The following is a 25,877-nucleotide window of genomic DNA, read 5'->3' on the forward strand; positions in this document are numbered from 1 at the left end:
GTTGTGGCGCCTGGGAGTGGGTCAGGGCGCAGCAGTCCCCGGACCCCCTGGGGGACAGCAGAGGTGGTGGCCTGGACGCGACGGGGGATGCCCACCGCCTGCCGAGAAGCTGGCTGGAACCCGGGTGACGGCGAAGCGACGGACCCGCTGGGCCGGGACCCTCCCCTGCTCCCCCCTCCCCTCCCCCGCTCCCCCCTCCCCTCCCCCGCCCGGCGGCCTCCGCCTCCTCCCCGCCCTCCCCCTCCCCCCTCCCCTTCCCCCTCCCCCGCCGGGGGCGGGGCGGCTGCTCCCGCGCGCTCCGGCCCCTCCTCGGCCACACAAAGGCCCGTCTCCATGGCAGCCGCGCGGGCCGGAGCGCAGCGCGGATCGCGGCCCGGGCGCCATCGAGCCTCGGCGGCGGACGTGCAGGTACCGCGACGCGGGTGCGGGGCAAGCGGGGGGCCTCGCCGTGGGCGCCGCCCGGTCCCAGTCGGCGCTCCGCGGCGCGGGGGACCCGGGGCCGCTGCCGCCCCGCGGACGCGATCGGGCCTCGGCGGTCCGTGTGCCCCGGGCTCCCAGGTGGCCGGCGAGGCCCGGCGCCGGGCGGGGGGAGGTTCCCGGGGAGCCCCGCGCGCAGCGCCCTAGGGACCCCTCGCCCTCCCGCCCCTCCCTCCCCTCCCTCCGCGCCCACGCTCCCGCCTGCGCGGACCGGGCCGTGGCCGGGTGCAGTCTCCCGGTCGCCGGAGCTCGGCCCCGACCCAGCCGCCCCCGCCGCAGCCGCGGTTCCGGGGAGGCTGGACCCGCCGCCCTGCGCCTCCGCAGCCGCCCGGGGCCTCTGGTGGGGACCACCCTGCGCGCCCCGGGCTGTGCGGGGCCCAGAAGGTGGGACTAGGGCAGCTGGTGTCACGGCCGGCCTGCCTACCTGTCCTCGGGGCCTGCGGAGGCCGCCCGGGTCTGCTGGCCGGTGTGGGCTCAGGGTCGTTCTGGAGCCCAGGAAGCCCCAGAACCGCGTGGTCCAGGCACCTACCCCGGCCCTGAGCGTTCGCTCCCGCTCCACCTCGGCGGGGTTCCTCCTGCGGGAAGCCCTCCTGGACGGCCCTTCCCACTCCTCCGCGCTCAGGCTGATTAGCAGATTTCTGGGGTCCCGAAACTTGAGCCCCGAGCTTCCTGCCACGTCGCTAAAGCCGCTGTTCCTAACAAGTTGGAAAAGGAAGGAAAGGGTCTATTTGTGCTCCCCATGGTCTTTGCGGGGTCAGGACTGGGGGCAAAGCTGGGCCCCAAAGCCAGCGGCGTGTTCTGGGGCCTGGAGGGGTTTCTGGCCTGTTCCTGCGCAGGGAGCCCCTGAGGCCTCCCCCAGCCTAGTGCTGGGCCCCATGGAGGCCGGGGGAGCAGCAGGGTGGAGGGCGCTGTGGGACCCGAGCCCGCAGCCCACACGCTGCCCTGGTGGGGCCTGCACACGCAGTCTGGGAGTCGGGGTGGAGCAGCTGGTGGAGAGCCCATCCCCCGCCCCGAGGTGAGGGTCCCTGGCTGACCCTGCTGGGTGTTTTTGTGTCGTCTCAGCTTTTAGGAACTCCCAGAGAAGATAAAGGACAAACAAGTGGGCTCCACAGATCTGAGCCCCCCACCTCTTGCCAGATCGCTACGGCGAAGGGGGGAGCACCTCGGTGTTTGGGGTGGGCCCCTCAGGAGGCCTGAGGTCTGGCCAGGGGTTCCTTGCTCCAGGAGAGGAGGGAAGTGACTGAGAAAAACAAGGGTTTGGAATGTGAGTCCCCCCTCCTCCGCCGGCTGCCTGCCAAAAAGGAATTATTTTGGATTATCCAGCCGTGTCCAGCCACCCAAGGGGGGAGGCTGCAGCCCTGGGAGAGGCATCCACTTCCGGGGCTGAGGGCTGAGAGCACCGGGAGGGAGGGACGGAAGGGCAAGTCTGGGCAGCTCTGCCACCCCGAGGCTGCTCAGACTGGTCGGGGGCGGGGTGGGAGGGAGTGGATGCGTCACCCTTGGGTTGGAGGTTAGAGGCTGCCCCAGCAGGCCTGCCTGGTGGCCTGGAGTGGACCCAGGCCCCTCCAGGGGGGCCACAGGGCTGGAGGGGCCCCAGGGCTGGAGGGGCCCCAGGTCCTGTCCTCAGGGTGGGGCGCGGGGAGGCCCAGGCTGGGGACCCTTCCAGCCCCAGCACACGTAGCTTGACGGCCCGGGACGCTGCGGGTTCAGGTTCAGGGACACACCTTGGCGAGTTACTCACACCTGATGCTTCCCAGGGATGACGGGGAACAGGTAGGGGCGGGACTTAGATTGCTCCAGGCGAGACCCCCACCCCAGCCACCGAGGGCCGCACAGACCCCCCAAGCCTCTGACCGCCCAGCCCACACCCCCGGATTCCCAGGGGAACCAACCAAAGGCATTCGTGGGTCTCCGTCCAGGACACGGCCGCCACTGGGTGGGCTCCCAGGGTCCGTGCCTGAGCCTGCCCCGAGCCTGTGCCCGGTGCCCGGCAGCCCAGCGGGGACTGTCCCGGAGCAGGCAGCTTGGGCGGCGCGGGGAGCCCGGGGTCCTGGCCCTCGCCCAGGCCGGTGGAGCGGAAGAGATTGGATTGGAAAGCGCTGTAGGGGGCGGGGAGGGGGCTGGAGGCCTGGGGAGGGCTCCAGATGGCCTCGGCCCACCCCTCCCAAGAGGGCACCCCAGGCCTCAGGCCGCTGCGGGCGCGTGCGCCCTGGCCCCAGAGCCCAAGAGCCCCGGGACGTTGGGTGGGAGGGGTGCTCTGGTGGGGAGAGACCATGGGGTCCAGCACCCTCCCTCGGAGCCCCTTCTCTGACCCAGGCAGGGCCACCTTGGCGTGCCAGCAAGGGCTGCAGCCATGGTCATCCGGCCTCGGGGCGCTGGGGGCCGGCGGGGGTGCTTGTGAGCGTTTTTCCTCTGTTGAGGAGCCTCCTGGGTCACCCCTGCCTTGGACATGGGTGTGGGTCTGGGGGAGGCTGAGGCCAGCGGATCCGACCAGAACCCATGCCCGAGTCTGGCCCTGTGGAGGGGCTGCGGGGGTCCTGCGGGGGGGGGGGGGCGGGGGGGACCCGCTTCCCTGGGGCGAGGGCCTGGGCCGGGCTGGGGCTGGGCAGAGGTCTGTCCAGAGCCTCCTGGGTGTTTGTGTTTGGGGTGGGGCTGAGGGTAGGGTGGGGTGGGGCCGCCTGTGGCTAATTGTCTTTGGACTCAAATTACAGGCTGAGACCGGGATCTGGGATCTGGGATCTGGGATCTGGGCGTTGTGATCAGCTGGGGGAGCAGGGGCAGCTGGGGGGGGGGCGGCGCGCTTCTGGTTCCCCCACCCCACCCCACACGCCCTTCCCCTCCTGGTTTCACATCTCCTGACGGGTGCCTGCTTCCCTCTGCCTCGCGGGCAGGAGGACCTTGGTTCCCTCAGCTGCCCAGGCCTCCCTGCCCGGCCCTGAGTCAGGCCACCGTCCTGCCCGAAGGCCACCCACATGGGTCTCTGATCGTCTGCTCCGTGCATGATTCACAAAGTCATAACAGTGGCTGGACCCAGGGCCCCCAAGGAGCCTACCGTGGCCAAGGACGGTGACCAGGCTGCTCACAGGGACGCGGGCAGGGCTGGCCCGCACCTGGAGCTGGCCATCTGTGTCCCGCTTTGTCTCTCTCAGGGGTCTCCGCACCCCCCCACATCCCAGCACCCCTTTCACACAGAGACGGGGCCACGATGCAATGTGGCTGGTGGCTACTCTCCCACCCCCCAAGTGTTTGGGAGCAGCGTGCTGGGCGTGCGAGAGTCTCCCGGGCTGGGATGGGGTATCTGGGGACAGGGCGTAGCCGGCGTCCACACCCTGGTCTCCAGGCCCTGGGACGGCGTGACTTTGAACCTGGCAGTGCTGGGAGAGTCCTGGCCCCGGGGCCACGGCGAGGGAGAGGAAGTCTTTGGGGAGCAGCCTGCATTCTGCCCCCAGCCCTGCCAGCAGCCCTGCCCCAACATATCGCTGCTGCACCGAGACTGAAGCCCGGGGTGGCGCCCGCTGGCCAGCAGGTCCCACGTGAGGCCCGGGATGGACAGGCCCAGTGGGGAGCTCAGATCTCTGCCCAATGCTGCCTGGCTGGGCGCCCTTGCCAGGAAAAGCAAGAGAGAAAACTGTTGGACGGGGAGCCCTTGAGGACCCACCTGTGTCAGCAGAGCCACCCGGCGGGGCATGTGCCCCCAGGGCAGTTCTGGCTGGCCCTCAAGTCCCCATCCCTGTCCCCTGAGCCTGCACGCCACGGACCCAGTCCGCAGCGACCCCGAGCTGGCTGCTGGAGGCTGAGGGTGCGCTGAGGTCCTGAGAGGCCCCAGCAGGCAGCATGGGGGACGGGAAGGGTGCTGTCCCCGCCTGCTGTGCCCCCACCCCCGCCCTTGCTCTGGGGGCCTGGGTCTGTCCTGGGCTGCAGCAAGCCTTTGGCACTTGCGGTACAGGGGCCCCGGAGTGGCAGCCTGGTAAGACAGGGGACCTGGCCACGTGGGCCCGGCTGTAGAGAGGTGGGGACTCTGGGCTGCACGTGGATCCTAGGCTCCCACCCCTGCCGCAGGCTGTCTGCAGGCTGTCCGCAGAGCCTGAGGCCTTGGTGGAGAAGGCGCGGTGGGGGGTCCTGCGTGGTCCACCTGCCCCTGCCCAGCCCCCTGATCGGGGATGGGAGACCAAGGGGAGGGAGAGGGGCGCTGGGGCTTCAGGGAGCTGGGCCTCGTCCCGTGCCTCCCAGGGAGGCCAGCGCCCACCTCCCCGCCCCCCCGCCCCCCAGAGCGCAGCCACCCTGGTGCCTCCCCAGCACCTGCCTCACGTCGCAGGCAGCTCCCCTCCAGCTGAGCAGGGCCTTTCCTCGCTTGGGCTCCCGGTCCCTCTTCCCTCCCCAAACTCTGGCCGTTTTCCTTTGTGGGTACCAACTGCCGCCCCACCTTTAGCCTGGCCCAGGCCCCACCCAGCACCCCAAGCCCTGTGCGTCTGGCGGGGCCCCCAACCTGGCCTCCACTGGACACCTGGTTGGCAGCAGGCGGCCTGCGTACGGGCCCTGCCCCTCCACCCTGCCAGCACGGGGTGGCCCCAGCGCTGGGTACCCCAGGCTCCTCCCCGCCACTGTTTGTCCTGGGGACGCACTGGGCGCCGGCAGGGTCCCTCGTGGGCGTCCCAGACGAGTGTGCCTGCACGTGTGCGGTCACGTGAGCGAGAGGTGGCTGGTGTGGCGGCTTGGCACGGCGCCCTGGGCTAATTGTGGGGTTCGGGAGTGATAGAGGAGGCGGGGCTGGGGTGACCGCTGAGGCGCTGACAGACTTGATGGGGAGATTACAGGCCTTGCTTACTCCTCACTCGCGCGGCAGCCCCCCCCCCCCCGTCCGCCCCACCCCCACTCCCGGCCCAGGAAGGGGGCTGGGCCCAGGAAGGGGGCTGGGGCGGGGGCTGCTCCACGCCCCGCAGCTGCCCCGCAGCTGCTGTGAGCCTCAGGCTGCCCTGGCCTGCGCACAGCCAGCTGTGAGGTGAGCCTGGGAGGGCAGATGCGTGGGAGAAGCTCGGAGGGGAGCAGCTCTTGGAGGGGCATGGGCAGAGAGGCCCCGCGTCAGAGCCAGCCGCTCCCACCCGCCGCGCTGGGAACCCTCCGCCTCCTGCATGGATGTGGGGCACGAGGGAACTGAGCCTCTCGCTGGGGGCCCTTCTGTGTCTGGGCATCCGTCCGAGTTGCTCTTCCTACCCATGCAGTGGCTGCATGCCTCATTTGTGCTGTGGACACCCTGTGGGGTCCGACCTTCAGGCGGCCCCTCCCCACCTTACCCCATCCTTCTGTGGCTATCCGACCACAGGCCACCCGCCGGTTATCTCGGGAGGATGTCCACACGCGCGTAAAAGCAAGGCCGGTCCCTGCCATCTGCTGGGGCTCTGTGAGCGCGGAGTGGGGGGCACACAGCAGCTTCGGTGGCACACAGGAAGCTGTCGGGCTTTGGGCCGAGCAATGGGACGGGTCAGCGGGCCACAGGCCGGAGTCTGGTGCAGAGCACGACGCTGTGGGGCCGTGAGCAAGCACTGCTGTCCTAGCAGCAACCTGGGCCCTGGCCGGTGGGCGCATCCTGAAGGGCCTCAGCGTGGGCGGCTGGGGCTCGGGAGGAAGGGGCTGGGTGGTGGTGGGCACCCAGTCTAACAGAGCCCACGCTGCCCTGAGGGCCTGGGGGCCAAGGAGGCTGGCGACTGCTGCCTGCACCGAGGGTCTGCGCCCTGTCAGCCACCGGAACTGTTCTCCGGCTTCTCTGGGCCACCGGGCTGCAGGGCAGCTGCAGGGAGCCTTCTGTGGGCACCTGCAGGGGATGCAGGGCAGGGGCGTGGGGAGGGGCCACAGGGAGCTGTCCGTGGGCACCCGCAGGGGATGCAGGGCAGGGGCATGGGGAGGTGCTGCAGGGAGCTGTCCCTGGACACCTGCAGGGGCGGCAGAGCAGGGGCTGCAGGGCAGGCGTGGGGAGGGAGGGGCTCGAGCACACACAGGCTTTGTTGAGCGAGCCCCGGGGACACCTGAGGGCCGGGCTGGACCAGGCGGCCCCGCTCACCCCTCCTGGGCTGCTGAGAAGCCACCGCGGCCGGCTCCGTCGGGTGCTCGCCGTGCTGGGGTCTTGGGCCGTGGGGACTCGCCACGGGGACCCAGAGGCCGGACTCCCGGCGCCCAGGGCGGCCCCAGGGTGGCAGGTAGGAGCGTCACCGGCGGCGAGGGGTCCAGTGGGAGGCTCCGGTGGCGCTGACGCAAGTCTGGGGCTGCGACGTCAGTGTGTCCCTGGAGCCCCGCCCGCCCGCCCCGCCCCTGCCCTCGGTGCCCGGGCGGCGGGAGCTCGGCCTCGCCCGGGTCGGGGTCGCGGGGCGGCGGGGGGGCCGGGTGGCGGGGGAGGTGGCGCGGCCCGGACCCGCGCGCAGGTAGCGGCCGCCGCGCCGCCGGCAGCAGGTGAGCGCGCCCCGCCCTCGTGACCCGCGCCCCATTGTTTCCGCGCCCCTCGGACCGGCCCCGCTCGCCCCCCACACCCCCGCCCGCCCGGCCGCGCCCCCCCTCGCGCTTGTTTTGGAAACAGCCGAGGCTCGGATTTGCCGGCGATTTGCGGGCGCTTCGGCCTGTTTTGTTTCCTCTGATTTGTTTAACGCTCCCCGCTAATTGCAGATTTGCATTTTCGTCGGGAGACTTGAGGCCCGGTCCCCAGGCTGCCAGCTGCCGGCGGGGGAGGGGCGGGGCGGGGAGGGGCGGCTCGGGAGGCTGGCTCCCCGCCCGGCGGGGCTCCCCTCGCCCCCCCCACCCGGCCCCCCACCTGCGCCACCTGGACCCCCCCACCTGACCCTCACCCCCCCACACACCTGCCCCCTCCACCCCCGCCTGTGCTCCCCGGGCCTCTGGGCCCCCTCCACCCCCCATCCTGGCCTGGCCAGGGGCCGCCCCCAAGCTGGACCCCACCTCCCCAATTGCTGTTAGCAGGAAGCAGAGAAGAGCGTCCTGGGAAGAAGGGCTGACCCAGCCCTGGGGGCTGTAGGCACCCGCCTCTCGGGTGCCTTCTGTTCACCTTCCTTGGGGTGTGGGGGGTGCAGAACCTGCCCGTGCCAGGGCCCTGGGGACCATGGGTTAGAGGGAGATGGCACCCAAGGGAAACCACAGGGACCCATCTGGCAGCTCGCCTGCTTCCTGCTCCGTCTGCCCCGCCTGTGGGAGGAGACAGCCGTGTGTGAGGTTGGGGGTCAGCTGCAGGGCACCTGCTGGTTCCCCAGGCACTGGCTCGGTGCAGATGCGCTTGTGGCAGGCCCGTCGGGGATGACCCAGACCCTAGAGGACAGGGGACTGTCACACAGGCCAGCTCAGGGTGGCTATCTCAGGATTCCATGGGGCAGGGGTGGCAAAGCAGAGGTGGTGACGAGTCCCCCAGAGTGCCGCCTCCCATAGGCACAGCCCTAGGATTTCCATAGGGTTTGCTTACCCTTCCTGGCAGTTCACTGAGGTCGATGTTATCACCCCCACTTTACGCGGGGAAACTGAGGCACAGCGTGGCCTTGTGAACTACCCACCTGACCAAGATAGAAAGCGACTGAGCATGAGTTTGAATCCAAAAGGCTGGCTCCGGGGTTACCCGGCTGGCTCAGGGGATGGAGTGTGACACTCCTGATCGGGGTTGTGAGTTCGAGTCCCACACTGGGTGTAGAGATCAATGTAAAATCTTGGAAACAAAAACAAACAAACAAAAAAAAACGAAAGCCTGGCTCCAGCCATCTGCCCTTGAGGCTGTCGCCTGGGGAGCAGTGGGTGTGAGACTATGAGGTGGGGGGCCCGAGGCCTCCGGGGCCTGTGATCCCGTGAGCTGCCTTCTGAGGGAAGTGAAAGTGGCCGTCCTGAGAGCCCATGATGCTGGCTGTTGGGGGCGCTGGGGGGCACGGCTGGGGAGTTGGCAGAGGCACCCTGGTGTGGGACGGCCGCCGGGGTGGCTGAGGAAGGACGGGCCCAGGCTTCATCTTGCCGGAAGTGTCTGCTGGAGGAGCCTGGTGTTGGTGCGCGGGGTGCGTGGGCCGGGGGGAGGCAGCCGCCCTCACCTTTGCTGCGGATGGTTGGACGGACGGACAGACAGACAGACGCCAGACTGGAGGGCAGGCCATGGAGGCCGTGTGCACCCCGGCTGCTTCCTCACCAGGCTGCGTCTCCTGACCAGGGGTTTCACCCCTGAGTTTGCCTGTGGGGTGGCCCCGGCTCCTTTGACCAAGGCTGCGCCTCAGCCCTGCACCCGAAGCGCGAGCCCCTGCCCCTGCTCCGCCCCTGCTGGTCTCCTTCGGATCTGCCCCGGCTCCTGCCCCAGCCTTGCAGGGATGTGGGGGGACGGCTCTGTGTTGGCGAGTGCTGCCCCAGACATTGGGGCCCGTGGTGTAGGCTGGTCCTGGGGGGTGGGGCTGGGGCTGGTCCTGGGGGGTGGGGGCTGGGATTGGCCAGGAGAGGTGGTGGCTCTAGGGCCAGGGCTGGCGGGGGGGGGGGGGGGGGGGGGGGGGGGGGATGCTGGGGGAGGCACCCATTAGCGTCCGGTGGTTAAGCCTCTGCGTTTAGACGATGCGGGAACATGTCCTTGTGAGACTTTTTCCGAAACTGGTAAATGAAGTTCTTTTGCTACCGAGGCCTGGCCTCCCTGCCCCCAGGCTTTACTACTGTTTTCAGTTTGAAAGGCGGCTTCTACAACTTCTCAGCAGTTAGACCCACAGAGATGCAGGAATCCCGTGCTGCCGCCACCCCCTGCACGGCCGGGCGTGTGTTTTGGGGTCCCCCGGTTGGGTGCCCGGTGGTTGCTGCATCGCCATCGTGGTGTCCGTGGACAGGCGTCCCCTGCGGGGGGGCGGTGGACACGGGAGCAGGGCTGCTGCAGTGACAGGCTAGCTCTTGCTCTAGTGAATGAATCACTAGTCCCCGGGGAGCTCACGACTGTCTCCGTTTCACAGGGGGGAAGTGAGGCAAGTTCACACGGCTTGGGAGTAGAGCTCGGGGTCACCCGCCTGCTTGTTATTCAGAAAGCAACTTGTGTTTTAACCAAATACACCTACCTGGCTGAAAAAAGGCACTTGGTGGCCACAGACCAATGACAAAAGGAAGCTGGTCCTTGCCCCCTTTCTCCCATGCTTGTGTCCGGGAAAGGCCACATGCTGTGCGCGTTGGGGTTGGGGTGCGGACGGACGGAGGGACCCAGTGGCCGGAGGGACCCGGTGGCCGGTGTCTGAGGAAGGGCTGCGCTGGGAGCAGGCTGCAGGGGGCAGAGGAGGTCGGAGGTGTCCCCTTGAGCTGCTCCCCCTCCAGCCGTGGAGTGGACGGTCGGAGGCAGGCCAGGCTTGGGGTGACACCGCTGTTGCTCCTTTGCTTCCTAGAGAATCTTGATGCTGGCGCAGGGCGGAGACTGAGCTGGACTCCTGGAGGCTGGGTGAGTGGAGGCTGGGCCCCACCTGGGGAAGGCAGAGGGGGCTGCCGCCGCGTGGCAAGGCTAGAGGAGGCCTCCCCTGCCACCGGTGGTGGGTGACCTTGAGCTCCGGTCTGGCTGGGCCCTGGGGCGCACGGGGGGCTCCGTCGGCTAAGCTGGGGGTCCTGGGATCGAGCCCCGCATTGGGTTCCACGCCCGGCCTGGAGTCCACTTGAGATTCTCTCCCCCACCCTCCCTGTGCGTGCGGCCTGTGTCTCTCTGTCTCTCTGTGTCTCTCTCCCTCTGCCCTGGCCCTGGGGGCTGCCAGCAGCCCTCCCACCTCCCGTCCCCCCTTCCCCGAGGCCCTGCTCTCCTCGGGAGGGTGGGCTCCACTGACGCTGGCTGACACTGGCAGGCGCCAGGCTCTGGGTCTTCTGGGTCTCGAGGGCTGCGAATCTGGGCTCTGGAAGGCGAGCCTGCCCAGACGTTTTTCTGGGCCAGCAACGAGCCAGAGTTTGTGCAACTTTTTGGAAGTGCACCTCTGGACCGCAGCCAGGAAGAAGGCCGCCGATGCCCTTGAGGAAATCCCCGCCAGCCCCGGTGAGCCAGGGGTCCTGGGGCTGCCTTCAAAACAGGAAGCGCCGTTCCAGGAACAGTAGGAACACTAGGGGCAGGAAGCTTTGCCGGCTGTGCCTGGCGCCTGGAACAGGCTTGAGCTCCTGGTCAGGTGGGTCACCTGAGGCTTTGTTTGCCCAGGAAGGGGGGAGGGAGCCGCTGCCTCTGACCTAGGGCCCTCCTGCCACCCTGGGTGATCTGGGCTCTCGCATGGTGCGGGGTGAGTTCGGAACGCTGGGATTTAAGCCTCAGGGTGGCCGCCACCCTGAGGAACCCTGGGCAGGATCTGGTCCAGCTCTAGCAGTGATGCTGCCCCAGACCCGGGGCCCTGGGGGGACCGCGCTGGCCTCCCCGCTGAGGGACTAGTGACACGGATGTTAACTGGAGGAAGACCAGAAGACCGCAGCTTTCTTTTTAAGCACTGCGACCTGTCTGCCTCTTGGGTCCCCCCCAAGGCTGTGAGTTAGCAGGGCTGGGGGAGGCTCCGAGCTGGAGCGGGGCCCAAGAGTTCCCCACCTGCTGTGGCTTCCAGTCCCGGCAGCCTGCGGACCCGCAGAGGGTCCACATGGGGGAGGGGGGGGGGGGAATCACTGCTGCCGGGACAGGGAGGGGGACGGGGACTGGGTGGGGGCCGGGGGATGGGGGTCAGGGGACGACTGGGGGACTAGGGACTGTGCCGCCCACGCCGTCGCCGGCCCCGCCCCCGCCCCTGTTCCCGCCCCCGCCCACCCACACTCCCTCCCTGGGCCCCGGGAACATTCCTTTCATTCCGCGCTCCAGCAGGCGGGTGGGAGCCGCCGGGCCTGGGTCTGGGTCTGGGCCAGGGTCTGCAGCGGCGCGGGGCCAGGTGAGCGGGGTGAGCGGCCGGTGGGGGCGGCCTGGCCGGGGAGGCGAGGGGCTCGGAGGCCCACCCCTGTCGCCCTGGCCGGCGCCGCCAAGCGGACTTTGGGCCCAGACGCAGCCCTGGGTCACGGGGCGGGGGCTGGACGAGGGGGCGGGCCCTGGATGAGGGGGCGGGCCCCCGGCCCTTTACTTCCCTGGGAGGGACAGGGAGGGACCAGGCACCGGGAAGTGCCCACGGGTGCCCAGCGCCCGGCCTCGGTGTGGAGGGCAGCCTGGGAGTCGGGCTCCTGAAACCTTGCCGGCTCTGACTAAAGGCCTGGCCGTCCCCCAGCCCTGTCACCCCCTTGGGGCCTCTCTGGCTCTCCTGCCGCCTGCCCAGCCTCTGCCCCCGGCAGCCAGGGGCCCTCCTGGGTCCCTGCGGTGTCCCCTTCATGCCTGGGTGGGGGTTCTGTGGCGCAGCAGCCAGGGGGCCGGCAGCACTGCAGGCTGTACTGCAACACACTGCTCCAGGGGGTAAGGAGGGTCGTGGTCCTGAGAATGGAGGGTGGCGGGGGAGACAAGACACAGCCTGGTCAGGGGTGCCTGGTGGCCCGAGCAGAGAAGGGAGTCTGGTGCGGAGGTGAAGCCGGCTCATGCCAGCAAGCACAGCCCTCCCTGCCCAAAGCCAGCGCTCCGAAGCCTCCTGTGGCCCAGGAGCAGAGCACGTGGCTTTCGGCCTTCCTGGAAGAGGGGTTCTCAGGGTAGAGGAGTGGGGGCACATGCAGGGAGGGCAAGGCAGCACGGGCTGTCTGGGGCCCTCCTTTCCCTCCGCTGCCCGGTCTGGCCCCCTAGGCATCAGGCCGGAGCGCCGGGGGCTCCCGGGAGGCAGGGCCCAGCAGAGGATGGATGCCCAGGGGATTCAGACCAGGATGGAGCAGGTCCCTGGGGGACCCCAGCCCCCAGCGCGGAGGAGGTCTAGAGGCCGAGCAGCCCTGCTGGGTCTCCCCGGCCCCCGTGCCTGACTTGGGGGGAGAACCACATGTTCACGTCCTCTAACTTGGGGACGTTTTGTCCGCCTTGGCTTCAGTGGCTCAGCCCTCACACACGGACGCCTGGGCCTGCGTATGTGCCTGACCTGGCCCCCCTCGAGGGCTGGCGGCTCCTGGAAACTCTTCCCGGGGTCCTGCCCCCTGGGGTCCGGGCCTGGGGGTTGGCAGGGCCTGGGGGTTGGCGGGCGGGCTGGCTGGCGTGTTGGATGGGGAGGCAGGGCTGGGCTGTGGTCCGAGTGGCTCTCGTGTGTCCTGGGGCACCTGGCAGGCTCCGTCGGCAGGAGCATCGGCGGGAGCGTGTGACTCTGGATCTCGGGGTTGAGTTCGAGCCCCACGTGGGGAGTAGAGACGACTGAGGAAAGTGGGGGCCTTCAGTTCACACAGCTGGTTCCAGTTCCTTTCCATCTGAGGTTCTGGGTCCCTGTGTTTCCTGTGAGGTTGCACCACGTTCCGAGAGTCAGGTGTAGAACAGGTGTGTGGTCAGCGGTTGGCACATCCAGGCCTGTGCCCTCTTGGCCCGGGCCTGTGCACTGGGGCTCATGGTCTGGGTGCCCTCAGATCAGCTGGAGCCCTGGGGTCCTAGGGTGTGGGGAGAGCACACGCGTGAATGCCTGGGGGACCTCCCAGAGGAGGTGCTCTGTTGCCTCGCAGGTGGAGGACCTGGAGGTATGGAGGCCCTGGAGGTGTGTGAGCCCCAGGGGCAGCCACACACACCTGCAGCTCCCGTGGTGGTGGCCAGAGAGCCCGTCCCCCAGCTCTAGGTTGGGTTACAGGTTGAGCTTCTCGAGAAGGTCTGGGAGTCAGTCTCCATGGAGAGGAGGGCGCCCAGTCCCTTGTGCGGGAGGCAGGGAGGGACTGGGTCCCCCTGGGGTGGGCTCGAGGCCGGCACCCCCTCTGGCCTACATTCTGGTTCTTGGGGGGCGGGTATCTGGAGAGGCCCTGGAGGGGCTGCTTCCTCCATGTGCCTTCTCCGGGCTGGGCTCCCCTGATCCTGCTTTCTTCCCACAGGGAGCGGGGGGCCATGGCTCTGCAGCTCTGGGCGCTGACCCTCCTGGGCCTGGGGGTCACGGGTGCAGGACTGCGGCCCCGAAAGCTGGACATGTTCCGCAGCGAGACGGAGCTGAACCACCTGGTGGTGGACGAGGCGTCGGGCGTGGTATACCTGGGGGCGGTGAACGCGCTCTACCAGCTGAGCGCCGAGCTGCAGCTGGAGCAGCAGGCGGCCACCGGCCCGGCCCTGGACAACAAGAAGTGCACGCCGCCCATTGAGCCGAGCCAGTGCCATGAGGCTGTGCAGACGGACAACGTCAACCAGCTCCTGCTGCTGGACCCTCCCGGGAAGCGCCTGGTCGAGTGCGGCAGCCTCTTCAAGGGCATCTGTGCCCTGCGTGCGCTCAACAATATCTCCACGCTGCTCTTCTACGAGGACGGTAGTGGCGAGAAGTCTTTCGTGGCCAGCAACGACGAGAGTGTGAGCACGGTGGGGCTGGTGAGCGCCACAAGCCCTGGCGGCGAGCGTGTTCTGTTCGTGGGCAAAGGCAACGGGCCGCACGACAACGGCATCATCGTGAGCACGCGCCTGCTGGACCGGACCGAGGGCAGGGAGGCCTTCGAGGCCTACACGGACCACGCCACCTACAAGGCCGGGTACCTGTCCGCCAACACGCAGCAGTTTGTGGCCGCCTTTGAGGACGGCCTCTACGTCTTCTTCGTCTTCAACCAGCAGGACAAGCACCCGCCGCGGAACCGCACGCTCCTGGCTCGCATGTGCAAGCAGGACCCCTTCTACTACTCCTACCTGGAGCTGGACCTGCAGTGCCGCGACCCCAGCGACCCCCAGGCACTCCGCTTCAGCACGTGCCTGGCGGCCTCCGTGGCTGGGCCGGGTGCCGGCAGGGTGCTGTACGCCGTGTTCAGCAGGGATGGCCGGAGCGCCGGGGGCCCCCGCGCAGGCCTCTGTCTGTTCCCGCTCGACGAGGTCCACGCCAAGATGGAGGCCAACCGCAACGCCTGCTACACCGGCTCCCGGGAGGCGGGCCGAGACACCTTCTACAAGCCCTTCCACGGCGAAATCCAGTGTGGCGGCCACGGAACGGTACGTGGCCTCCGCACCTGCTCCCGTGGGTGTCTGGGCAGCACCAGCTGTGAGGACGCCCTGCGCGGGGGCGAGCTGTCACCAGCCGGGTCCCACTCGCGGGTCGCTCCCTCGGGGGGTCTTGGCCCCCGGGGGCGTGTGTGGGGACGGGGCTGGGAGGCCTCAAGCAGGGCGCGGGGCCTATGCCCAGAGCTGACGCCACGGTCCACAGGGCGCCAGCGAGAGCTTCCCGTGCGGCTCGGAGCACCTGCCCTACCCGCTGGGCAGCAGAGACGGACTCACAGCCACGGCCGTGCTGCAGCGCGGCGGCCTGAACCTGACAGCCGTGGTGGTGACCACCGAGAACGGCCACACGGTCGCCTTCCTGGGCACCTCCGACGGCCGGGTCCTCAAGGTGAGGCCCGGGGCTGCGGCGGGCGGCTCCCGGGGGCCACCTGTGCACGGCCCCATCTTCATGCGCGGCCCTCCGCCCGCAGGTGTACCTTGCCCCGGACGGCACCTCCGCGGAGTACGGCTCCATCCTCGTGGAGATCAACAAGAGAATCAAGCGGGACCTGGCACTGTCTGCCAACCTGACCAGTCTCTACGCCATGACCCAGGACAAGGTGGGCCGAGGAGCCCTGGAGGAGGGGGTGCGGGTGACGGGGGGCGGGGCAGCCTCGGTGCCACCCCGAGCCGTGTCTGGCCGCTTCCTGGTCTCGGGCTGCAGCGATGCGTCTGCTCTGAGCAGAGGCAGGGGCCCCGACCATGGGGACGTGGGCCAGGCCCCCTCCACTGAGGGGTCTCGAGGTGCACAGGGCGGCTGGGCCCCTTGTTCCCCCGGACGCCCCATGATCCCAGGCACCTCAAGCCGCGGGGCGGTTCAGAGCCGCTGCCCCTGGACCCCAGGCCTCCCGCTGGCAGCAGGTTTTTAAGGCTCAGAGATAAAGGTGGGCCCTCGCCCGTGACCCCAAGGGGCCGGTCCCTGTGGCAGCCTGGCTCACAGTGCTGCTGCGCCCAGGTGTTCCGGCTGCCGGTCCAGGAGTGTCACATCTACCCAAGCTGCCAGCAGTGCCGCAGCTCACAGGACCCCTACTGCGGCTGGTGCGTTGTCGAGGGACGGTGAGTGCCCGGGGGGGCTGGGGGGCCGGGGGGCTGGGGACGGCGGGTGGGCCGGCAGGCGCAGGTCTGAGGCCACCCTGCCCCTGTAGATGCACCAGGAGGGTTGAGTGCCCTCGGGCAGAGGAGAGCGGCCACTGGCTGTGGAGCCGTGACGAGGCCTGTGTGGCTGTCACCGGAGCGCAGCCCCAGAACATGAGCCGACGGGCGCAGGGCGAGGTGCGTGGTGTGGCAGGGCCGGGGCCGGGCCGGGGTGGGGCTCCCACTGGCGGAGGCTATGGACGAGGAGCCTGCCCTCTGTGGGGTTCCCCTGGCCCACATGACCTGGGACAAGCACAGGGGCCTGTTCCCAGTGAGGAGTTGGGTTCCCCATCCCTGCCCAGGGCTTGGCGTGGGCAGAGGGCAGGTGCCCTGGGCGGAGGGCCCCGCTGTGAGCCGCCCGCCCTCCCCAGGTGCAGCTGACCGTCAGCCCCCTCCCAGCCCTGAGCGAGGAGGACGAGCTGCTGTGCCTCTTCGGGAATTCGCCGGCACACGCTGCCCGCGTGGAAGGGGACGTGGTCATCTGCAACTCCCCGCACACCATTCCTCGCACACCGGCCGGCCAAGGTGAGGCCTCCACACAGCAGGGGGGCTGGGGCAGCCGGGGGGCGGGGACACGCCTTGCTGCCCACCCGCCCGGTGCCTGCCTGATGCCGTCCCTATCTGCCGTCTGCAGACCACGTGGCCGTGAGCATCCAGCTGCGCTTCAGACGCAACAACACCTTCCTCACGTCCCACCAGTACCCATTCTACGACTGTCGGGAGGCCATGAGCCTGGCAGAGAACCTGCCGTGAGTGTCCCTGCTGGCCCAGGGTGCCTGTTGCCCAGCCCGCGCCGTGGCCGGCACCCCTCACTGCCCTCTCCTCCAGGTGCATCTCCTGCACAAGCAACCGCTGGACCTGCCAGTGGGACCTGCGCTACCACGAGTGTCGGGAGGCCTCCCCCAACCCCGAGGACGGCATCGTCCGCGCCCACATGGTGAGCGTCTGTGGGCACCAGCTGGGAGCCGGGCTGCTGGGTGCTGGCGGGGCAGCCCTTGACCAGCTTTGTTCCCTCCAGGAGGACAACTGCCCCCAGTTCCTGAACCCCAGCCCCCTGGTCATCCCCATGAACCACGAGACAGATGTGACCTTCCAGGGCAAGAACCTGGAGACGGTGAAGGTGGGGGCACTTGTGGGGCCCGGGAGGGGCCATGGGGGCTGCTGGATGGTCTGTAGGGCTCGGTCACAGCCCCTTTCTTGCAAAACCAGAGTCAAAGTGCCTGGTGCTCACTCGAGCTTCCCCTGGCTCAGGACCCCAGCACTCGAGGGAGGTGCTGCCCACGTATTTGGGGGCAGAGAAGCCAGTGGGACATGGGGTCATTCAGACGGGCCTTGAACGAAGGCAGAGAGTGGGAGATGGAGTTTTATGGTTTGGGTGTCGGGTGGCTGGGCGGCCGGGATGGGGCCACACCGTGGTGGTGACCGTGGCGGGAATGCCTGGGGGCGGCTGCGCAGTCCTGAGATGGGGTGGCTGGGGTGACAGGTGTGGGGTGCAGAGAGGTGTCGGCGCTGGGCCGGGGGCGGGATGGGCGTCCGGGCGTCCTCACCACACTTCCTTGCAGGGTTCCTCTCTGCACGTGGGCAGTGACCTGCTCAAGTTTGAGGAGCCGGTGAGCGCCCAGGAACCAGGAACCTTCTTCTTTCGGACCCCAAAGGTACGGCCCCCAGGGCAGGCAGGGGGTAGTGCAGAGGGAGTGTGGCCTAGGGTGTCTGCATCTGTGAGGCTCTGGCTTCCTCCCACCTGGAGGCCTTCCCCTGCTGCCCCTTGGCTGTGAGGGGACTGCATGGGCCACTGCGCACTGGTCACCCCGGGTCTGAGTGGGAGCAGGAAGTACAGGGGGTGTCCCTGCTCGTCCCCCCAGCTCTCCCACGACGCCAACGAGACCCTGCCTTTGCACCTGTACGTCAAGTCCTACGGCAAGAACGTTGACAGCAAGCTCCAAGGTATGTGGGCAGCTGGGCTTGTGGGGGGGGGCAGGCGGGGAAGCAGGGCTGGATGGGCAGGGCGGCTCCGCTGACCCCCCTTCCTCGTCCAGTCACCCTGTACAACTGCTCCTTCGGCCGGAGCGACTGCAGCCTGTGCCTGGCGGCCGACCCAGCGTACAAGTGCGTGTGGTGCGCCGGGCAGGGCAGGTGCGTGTACGAGGCTCTGTGCAGCAACACCACCTCCGAGTGTCCACCGCCCGTCATCACCAGGGTGAGCCTCCTGCGCCCGCCCCCGCCGCCCCCCGTGCAGCCCTGCCCACCTGAGCTGCTGGGTCAGCTGCACTCTGCCCCTTCCAGATCCATCCTGAGACGGGCCCACTGGGCGGGGGCATTCGAATCACGATCTTGGGGTCCAATTTGGGGGTCACCGCGGATGACGTCAAGAGGGTCACCGTGGCAGGCCAGAACTGCGCCTTTGAGCCAGAGCGCTACTCCGTGTCCACCCGGTGAGTAGACGGCCTGGAGGGCAGGGGGCCGGGTGACGGGGCGGCGGCGGAAGACGGGTCCAGGCACGTGCGGGTGCCCACCGCTGAGCGTCCTCCCGGCTGGTCCCTCACCCAGGATCGTGTGTGCCATTGAGGCTGCGGCGGGGCCCATCACCAGGGGCGTCACGGTGGACGTCAACGGGAAGCTGGGTCACTCACCACCCCATGTCCAGTTCACCTACCAGGTAAGTGCCTGGCTTCTGACCATCGAGGGTCGCCTGTGGACTCGGGGCGGGGTCGTGCGTCCACCACCTGGCCCTGATCCGAGGCGTCTGCCCCTCTTCCAGCAGCCCCAGCCCCTCAGCGTGGACCCAAAACAGGGGCCACAGGCCGGAGGCACCACACTGACCATCAGCGGCACCCATCTGGACACGGGCTCTGAGGAGGACGTGCGGGTGACCCTCAACGACGTCCCCTGTAAAGTGTGGGTGTCGTCTGCGGGCTGCTGAATCTCTGGGGGATGGGGTGGGGGCAGTGGGGCCAACCTGGCCCATTGACCCCAGGGCTGGGGCCGGCACTGATCAGCAGTTCCCACCCCCAGGACGCAGTTTGGGGCACAGCTGCAGTGTGTCACCGGCCCACAGTCCGTGCTGGGGGAGCTGCCCCTGGAGATTTACTACGGGGGCTCCCGGGTGCCCAGCCCCGGCGTCCTCTTCACCTACCGCGAGAACCCAGTGCTACGGGCCTTCGAACCACTGCGAAGCTTCGTCAGGTGTGGCCTCACTCCCCTCCTGGCCAGCTGGGGGCCCCCACCGTGCGCTCACCCCTCTCGGCTACTTCCCAGGCGTCCTCTGCCCACTAGGCCCTGAGGGCATGGTGGGGCTGGTCTGCGCAGCAGGGGAGCCTCCAGGGAACCCCACTACACCCCCAGATCAGCTCTCCTAGAAGCCCAGATTGCCGCCCCCCCAACTTCCAACAGATGGCGGTGCTCACAGTCACGGTCGCGGGTGCCCGTGTGCACAGACCTGCACCCCAAGTGCGGGGCGGGGCCACAGTTTGGCAGGGCACCCGCTCGGGAGCTGGCTTGCCCAGGTCCATCCTCTCAGGCGCTGCCCCCTGTCCGCAGTGGTGGCCGTAGCATCAACGTCACGGGCCAGGGCTTCAGCCTCATCCAGAGATTCGCTATGGTGGTCATAGCCGAGCCCCTGCAGTCCTGGCGGCAGCGGCGGGAGGCCGGGCTCCTGCAGCCCACGACGGTCAGTCCTCGGCACGCGGGCCCCCCGGGAGGTGCGGCAGGGGCCCTGGGCCACAGGGCCTGACGGCCTGGCCTCGGCCTGCAGGTCGTGGGCACGGAGTACGTGTTCTACAACGACTCCAAGGTCGTGTTCTCGTCCCCGGCGGTCCCCGAGGAGCCCGAGGCCTACAACCTCACGGCCCTCATCCAGATGGACGGGCACCGTGCCCTGCTCAGGACTGAGGCCGGGGCCTTTGAGTACGTGGCCGACCCCACCTTTGAGAACTTCACGGGGGGCGTCAAGAAGCAGGTCAACAAGCTCATCCATGCCCGGGTGAGGACTGGCCTCCGCCAGGGGTGGGGGCGGGGTGGGTGGTCAGCAGGAGAGGCCGCCCAGGTGTCCCTGACTCCCTCCAGGCCGCGTGCTCCCCCCAGGGCACAAACCTCAACAAGGCAATGACGCTTCACGAGGCCGAGGCCTTTGTTGGTGCCGAACGGTGCATCATGAAGACGCTGACAGAGACGGATCTGTACTGCGAGCCTCCCGAGGTGCAGCCTCCCCCGAAGCGGCGGCAGAAGAGGGACACGACGCATAACCTGCCTGAGTTCATCGTGCGTGTGGTCGTGTGGGCACTGGGCTGGGGTGGGGGTGTGGGGGTCATGGGGCTCTGTGCCCCAGGGGCAGGGTAGGGGTGGGGGTCCCGAGGCCCCAGGGGCAGGGCAGGGGTGGGGGGGGTGTGCCAAGGCCCCAGGGGCAGGGGAGGGCAGGGGTGGGGGGGTTCTCCATCACAGCCACATATGCCCCATCTTTGCAGGTGAAATTCGGGTCTCGGGAGTGGGTCCTGGGCCGTGTGGAGTATGACACGAGGGCGAGCGACGTGCCACTCAGCCTCATCCTGCCACTGGTCATCGTGCCCATGGTGGTGGTCATTGCCGTGTCTGTCTACTGCTACTGGTGAGCCCCCTGGCCACACACAGCACCCCACGCAGGCTCTGAGCCAGCGAGCAGCCTGACGCAGGCCAGGCCCAGTGACCTCCCTGTGCCCCCAGGAGGAAGAGCCAACAGGCGGAGCGCGAATACGAGAAGATCAAGTCCCAGCTGGAGGGCCTGGAGGAGAGCGTGCGGGACCGCTGCAAGAAGGAGTTCACAGGTAGGGCCTCCGGGCAGCCAGGCGGGAGGCTCACTGCTGGGACTGGGGTCTCCGGGGGAGGGCACCTCCTGGGACTGGAAGGCTGGGGACGAAGGCGGGCAGGCGGCAGACTGCCTCACCCTGGCCTCCCCCCAGACCTGATGATCGAGATGGAGGACCAGACCAACGATGTGCACGAGGCGGGCATCCCGGTGCTGGACTACAAGACCTACACCGACCGCGTCTTCTTCCTGCCCTCGAAGGACGGCGACAAGGACGTGATGATCACGGGCCGACTGGACATCCCCGAGTCGCGGCGGTCTGTGGTAGAGCAGGCCCTGTACCAGTTCTCCAACCTGCTCAACAGCAAGTCTTTTCTGGTCACTGTGAGTGGGGCCAGGGTGGGTGGGGCGGGGCAGGGGAGCAGTGGGGGCAGGGTGTCTGTCGTGGGGAGCCCCCCAGCGCTCCCCCGCTCACCGCCTGCCCCCCGCCGGCCCTGGCAGTTTATCCACACCCTGGAGAGCCAGCGCGAGTTCTCCGCCCGCGCCAAGGTCTACTTCGCGTCCCTGCTGACAGTGGCGCTGCACGGGAAGCTGGAGTACTACACGGACATCATGCGCACGCTCTTCCTAGAGCTCATGGAGCAGTACGTGGTGGCCAAGAACCCCAAGCTGATGCTGCGCAGGTGTGTGTGAGGCACCTGCCATGCCCGGTTCGCCTGCAGACTCAGCCACTGCACGTGGGTGGGGAGGGGGTGGCCGGCCACGGTGGCGCTGGCAGCATGGGCATCTCCGCTGGTGCCCTTGGCCTCTGCTCTCTGTGGGACGGGGTGGAAGCTGCTGGGGGGGTCTAGGCTGGACGTGTGCGTTCTGACGGGGCCCTGAGCCTGGCAGGGCACTGTGGGGCCCAGAGGAGCCGCTGGGCCTCAGTACCCCACTCAGCGAATACCTCGTTGCACCCTCAGGTCCGAGACGGTGGTAGAGAGGATGTTGTCCAACTGGATGTCCATCTGCCTGTACCAGTACCTCAAGGTGGGTTCCCGGTGGCCCTGCCAGGGCTGCGGAGGAGTGAGGTGGCTCTCCCCGCTCTCCCCCCACACGTCCGCCTGCATGTGGCATCCCCAGGGGGTTGGGCCCGGCTGGTCCCCCGTGGCTGAGCTGCCCTCTGTTGCTCCAGGACAGCGCCGGCGAGCCCCTGTACAAGCTATTCAAGGCCATCAAGCATCAGGTGGAGAAGGGGCCCGTCGATGCCGTGCAGAAGAAGGCCAAGTACACGCTCAACGATACGGGGCTGCTGGGCGATGATGTGGAGTACGCACCCCTGGTGAGCCCCGGGCCGGGGTGGGGGTGGGCCTCAGACGGGGTTCCCCATGTCGCTGGGCTCTGGGCAGCCTCCGTTCCGGGAGCTAGAGGCCATTCAGGGACTCAGGCCCAGCTGAGTCCAGAGAGGGGTTGTGAGTCCCCCGCAGCTGTTGGGGCTCAAGGGTGTCTGGAGAGAGACTGCGTGTCCTGGCGTCTGGGGCTGCTGCAGGCACACCTGAGAGTCTGCTGACCAGGGCTTGTGGGGACAAGGCCAGGCCAGGCCACCCCCGGTGCCCTAGGGTCTCAGAGCTGCCCCCGCCACCTGACAGCGTGGCCACGGGGGGCCGGGGCTGCTCCCACAGGGGTGGGCAGGGAGAGCGAGGCCCCCACGCTGGCTCTTCACTCTGTGTCCTCCTGCAGACAGTGAGCGTGATCGTCCAAGACGAAGGCGCAGATGCCATCCCAGTCAAGGTCCTCAACTGTGACACCATCTCCCAGGTCAAGGAGAAGATCATCGACCAGGTGTACCGCACGCAGCCGTGCTCCCGCTGGCCAAAGGCTGACAGTGTGGTCCTCGGTGAGCAAGGTCCCTGTGTCCCCCAGGGAGGGGTCTTGCCCTTGGGCCCAGGGCTGGCCGGCGGTGGAGGGATAGCCAGTGGGAGTTGGGCTCTATGGGGCCGGGCTCCAGGTGTTGGGCTGTGTCCTTCCAGAGTGGCGTCCAGGCTCCACGGCCCAGATCCTGTCAGACCTGGACCTGACCTCCCAGCGGGAGGGCCGGTGGAAGCGCATCAACACCCTGATGCACTACAACGTGAGTGGGGGGCCGGGGCGTGGGGGGCCACGCGCGGGGCGGGGCCTGCCCTCATGACGGCCGTGCCCCAGGTCCGGGACGGAGCCACGCTCATCCTGTCCACGGTGGGAGTGTCACAGCAGCCGGAGGACAGCCAGCCGGACCTGCCCGGGGAGCGTGAGTCCCTCCCTTCAGCCTGTGCTCTCAGCGTGGACTGGCGCCTGCTCTGTGCCGCCCTGGCTGGGAGGGGGGGTGCCAGGCTCCAGCCTGGTCCTTCACCCCCACCCCGCCCCACCCCGCAGGCCACGCCCTCCTGGAGGAGGAGAACCGCGTGTGGCACCTGGTGCGGCTGGCGGACGAGGTGGATGAGGGCAAGTCCAAGCGGGGCAGCGTGAAGGAGAAGGAGCGTACCAAGGCCATCACCGAGATCTACCTGACGCGTCTGCTGTCCGTCAAGGTGGGTGCAGCAGGGGGGCGCTGGCCCAGCACTGGCTGGGCGCTGGCCGCGCCCCCTCCATGCTGAGTGCTCCTGCCATCCCGCAGGGCACACTGCAGCAGTTCGTGGACAACTTCTTCCAGAGCGTCCTGGCACCCGGACACGCGGTGCCACCAGCCGTCAAGTATTTCTTCGACTTCCTGGACGAGCAGGCGGAGAAGCACGACATCAAGGACGAGGACACCATCCACATCTGGAAGACCAACAGGTGGGGGCTCCCCTCCGGCTGCCCACCCCGCCCCACGGTCCGCAGCCCCTCATTCCCTGTCTCCCTGCCTCAGTTTACCACTCCGGTTCTGGGTGAACATTCTCAAGAACCCGCACTTCATCTTCGACGTGCACGTTCACGAGGTGGTGGACTCCTCCCTGTCGGTCATTGCGCAGACCTTCATGGACGCCTGTACGCGCACCGAGCACAAGCTGAGCCGCGTGAGTGGAGCCCACAGGCCGGGAGGGCGTCTGAGGCTGGGCTCAGGACGAGGGCCTGGGGTGGGGCCTGGGACCCCCCGCCGACACCCCCTCCTGTCTGTGCCCCCAGGACTCCCCCAGCAACAAGCTGCTCTACGCCAAGGAGATCTCCACCTATAAGAAGATGGTAGAGGAGTGAGTGCCCTCCCCTCTGCCCGACCTTGGCACCCACCCTCGGCCCCTGGGGGTGGCTCCCACCCTGCCTGGGAGGCCTCACCCCTGCCCTGAGCGCACCCCCTCTCCCCTGCAGTTATTACAAGGGAATCCGACAGATGGTGCAGGTCAGCGACCAGGACATGAACACACACTTGGCAGAGATTTCGCGGGTGAGAGAAGATGCGGGGTGGACCCCAGCTGCCCCTGCCCCGAAGCCTGCAGGCTGGGGGCCCCCCAGTGGGGCAGGGACTGTGCTCTGGAGGGGGGCGGGGTCCAGTGGTGCCTACAGGAGAGAAGTGGGGGGGGGGGCAGATGATGGGCCGGCAGGCGTGGGCTCCATGCGCCCTGTGCGGTGCTGCGCTGGCCCTGCCTGCCGTGTCGGTGTGTCTGGGGGAGTGTGTGTCCGTGGCCAGCCCACAGCTGGAAGCCTTCTATGTGTCTGCCCTCCCGCCACCCCGGGTCATACACTCACCTCCACCCCCCAGGCGCACACAGACTCCCTGAACACCCTTGTGGCCCTGCACCAGCTCTACCAGTACACGCAGAAGTACTACGACGAGGTAAGGGCCGTCCTCCCAGGGGTGGCGGCGCCCGGGCCCTGGGTCCCTGCCGCGGTCTGACGTGAGCCCCCCTCAGATCATCAATGCCCTGGAGGAGGATCCCGCCGCGCAGAAGATGCAGCTGGCCTTTCGCCTCCAGCAGATCGCGGCTGCGCTGGAGAACAAAGTCACAGACCTCTGACCTCCAACTTCTGCCACCACGGTCTCTGGGCACAGGTGCGTGATGCCCCGTGTCAGTCACGGGGCGGCCCCTGAAGACGAGGCCAAGTGGCGAGGCCCTTACCTTTCACCAGCAGAGCAAGAGCCCCGGGGCATGTGGAAGACGCCCCCGGGGGAGCCCTTGTCTCGGTGTCTGGTGTGTGTAGCATCTTTCTCAGCAATACTGCCGGGCGCCCGCCAGCACCAGCCCCTCCTGCAGAACCAGCACCAGGTGTTCTGTCACACCAAGTGATTCGCAAACGTGCCTTATGCCCTGGAGCCGTGCTGGGTCGTTGGGGGCAGTTGGGCCTCCACTCCCCCTCCCTGAGCACCAGCAGCCGCCTCGCATCCTGGGTTTGGCCTCTCTGGGTGAGGTCTGAGTGCCTGTGGCCCCCAGGGCCCGGCACCCAGATTGTGTCTGTCTGTCCCACTGGGACGGAAGGAGAGAAGCGGTACGAAGCCTTCCTGACCTCACCCGGCCGGCCCTGTGGGGCGCTGGCACCCCGGGTGGACTCCGCACCACGGGCCTCACCTCACAGGTCAAGCTGGACGTCAGACGTCGAGGCCCAGGCGGCCAGAGGGGACCCAGCAGGCGGAGGGTCTGTTTCAGCCTGTCTGACAGGCCGTCCTGGAGGCCGGGCCCAGGCTGGGGTCCGGGAGCAGCTCCGCCAGGACCGCCCTCGCCCCTACCCCCTTTTGTAAATCTTGTTAATTGTAAATCAAATATAGCTGTGTTTTTCACTCTGCTGGTTGGCTGGGTTCCTCCTGGCACTGGGGCATATGTGCGTCCCTGCCTGCCGCCCCCCTTACCAGGCCAGACATGGTTGCAGGGTGTCCCCCTTGGGGCTCCCCGGCACGCAGGGGAGTGTTGAGCTGTTCGTGTGGCCCCGGGCCGCCCCAGGGCGCAGGAGCTGAGGCTCCAGGGACAGCCCGGTGGGGACAGCCTGGCATCCCTGCACCCCCCCGCGAGCGGGGGGGGGCGGGGGGGGAGATGGGGATCCGGTGCCATCTGGTGGCGAACCCGCCCCCACCCATCCACCTGGGCTCAGGGGCTGCAGCTGATGGCGGTGGGTGTGGCTTGGGCCTCCCGCTGGACCTCGAACCCCAGACGGGTCTCCTCTCCTGAGATGGGGGTACCTCGCAGGCCTGGTCCAGCCAGCACACGTTCAGTGAGTTATCGCTGTGTGCAGACCCCACCAGAGAGCGGGGGCCCTGGGAGGCAGCCCTGTGTCCCCGCTGCTCCGGCTGTGGGGCCATCTGGGTCAGCTCCAGGACGACTCGGGGCTGCAGTAAGGCTGACGGCCGGGGAAGGAGCACGGGGCAGAGGCACAGAGGCACCGCTGTAGCCCTCGGGGTGTCCACATGGTGTCGGCCCGTCAGGCCTGCCCTGTGAGGGCCCGGACTCCCAGGATACCAGCCCAGCAGAAGGGGAAAGCTCCTAACTGAGGACAGGTGTGGTGCAGCCAGCCTGACACGGCTGCATCCAGTTGCCCACATGT

At 68.5% G+C, this 25,877-nt stretch overlaps 1 protein-coding gene across 4 annotated transcripts; it reads left to right on the plus strand.

Moving 5' to 3' along the window:
* The first annotated feature begins 272 nt into the window (after nucleotides 1-272).
* Nucleotides 273-25,124, plus strand: PLXNB2 (plexin B2). Of its 4 annotated transcripts, none has more exons than XM_025455317.3 (37): nucleotides 322-408; nucleotides 9,846-9,898; nucleotides 13,369-14,455; nucleotides 14,667-14,849; nucleotides 14,932-15,060; nucleotides 15,456-15,556; nucleotides 15,646-15,772; nucleotides 16,006-16,159; nucleotides 16,269-16,383; nucleotides 16,463-16,571; nucleotides 16,653-16,754; nucleotides 17,197-17,289; nucleotides 17,497-17,578; nucleotides 17,671-17,831; nucleotides 17,918-18,066; nucleotides 18,182-18,290; nucleotides 18,393-18,529; nucleotides 18,647-18,817; nucleotides 19,172-19,301; nucleotides 19,386-19,613; nucleotides 19,697-19,891; nucleotides 20,095-20,234; nucleotides 20,330-20,430; nucleotides 20,566-20,795; nucleotides 20,913-21,094; nucleotides 21,374-21,440; nucleotides 21,586-21,732; nucleotides 22,131-22,287; nucleotides 22,421-22,521; nucleotides 22,593-22,677; nucleotides 22,803-22,957; nucleotides 23,044-23,204; nucleotides 23,278-23,425; nucleotides 23,535-23,599; nucleotides 23,715-23,790; nucleotides 24,106-24,180; nucleotides 24,257-25,124. In XM_025455317.3, the coding sequence occupies exons 3-37, from the start codon at nucleotides 13,382-13,384 to the stop codon at nucleotides 24,359-24,361; spliced, it is 5,544 nt and encodes a 1,847-aa protein (XP_025311102.1). In that variant the 5' UTR covers nucleotides 322-408; nucleotides 9,846-9,898; nucleotides 13,369-13,381; the 3' UTR covers nucleotides 24,362-25,124. The 4 variants fall into 4 exon arrangements, with proteins under 4 accessions (XP_025311118.1, XP_025311102.1, XP_025311127.1 ...); XM_025455342.3 differs by having other exon boundaries at nucleotides 19,715-19,891; XM_025455333.3 differs by lacking the exon at nucleotides 9,846-9,898 and having other exon boundaries at nucleotides 273-408.
* The last annotated feature ends 753 nt before the right edge of the window (nucleotides 25,125-25,877 follow it).

This window comes from Canis lupus, chromosome 10 (genome assembly GCF_003254725.2).
Source record: "Canis lupus dingo isolate Sandy chromosome 10, ASM325472v2, whole genome shotgun sequence".
Classification (NCBI taxonomy): Eukaryota; Metazoa; Chordata; class Mammalia; order Carnivora; family Canidae; genus Canis; species Canis lupus.

What these genes read in the sequence shown, in the direction of transcription:
- PLXNB2 (XM_025455333.3), top strand. Translation starts at nt 13,382, where the DNA reads ATGGCTCTGCAGCTCTGGGCGCTGACCCTCCTGGGCCTGGGGGTCACG. An exon ending in GCATCGTCCGCGCCCACATG is followed by an intron (nt 16,572 to 16,652) that starts GTGAGCGTCTGT and finishes TGTTCCCTCCAG; the next exon opens with GAGGACAACTGCCCCCAGTT. An exon ending in CACCGCCCGTCATCACCAGG is followed by an intron (nt 17,832 to 17,917) that starts GTGAGCCTCCTG and finishes TGCCCCTTCCAG; the next exon opens with ATCCATCCTGAGACGGGCCC.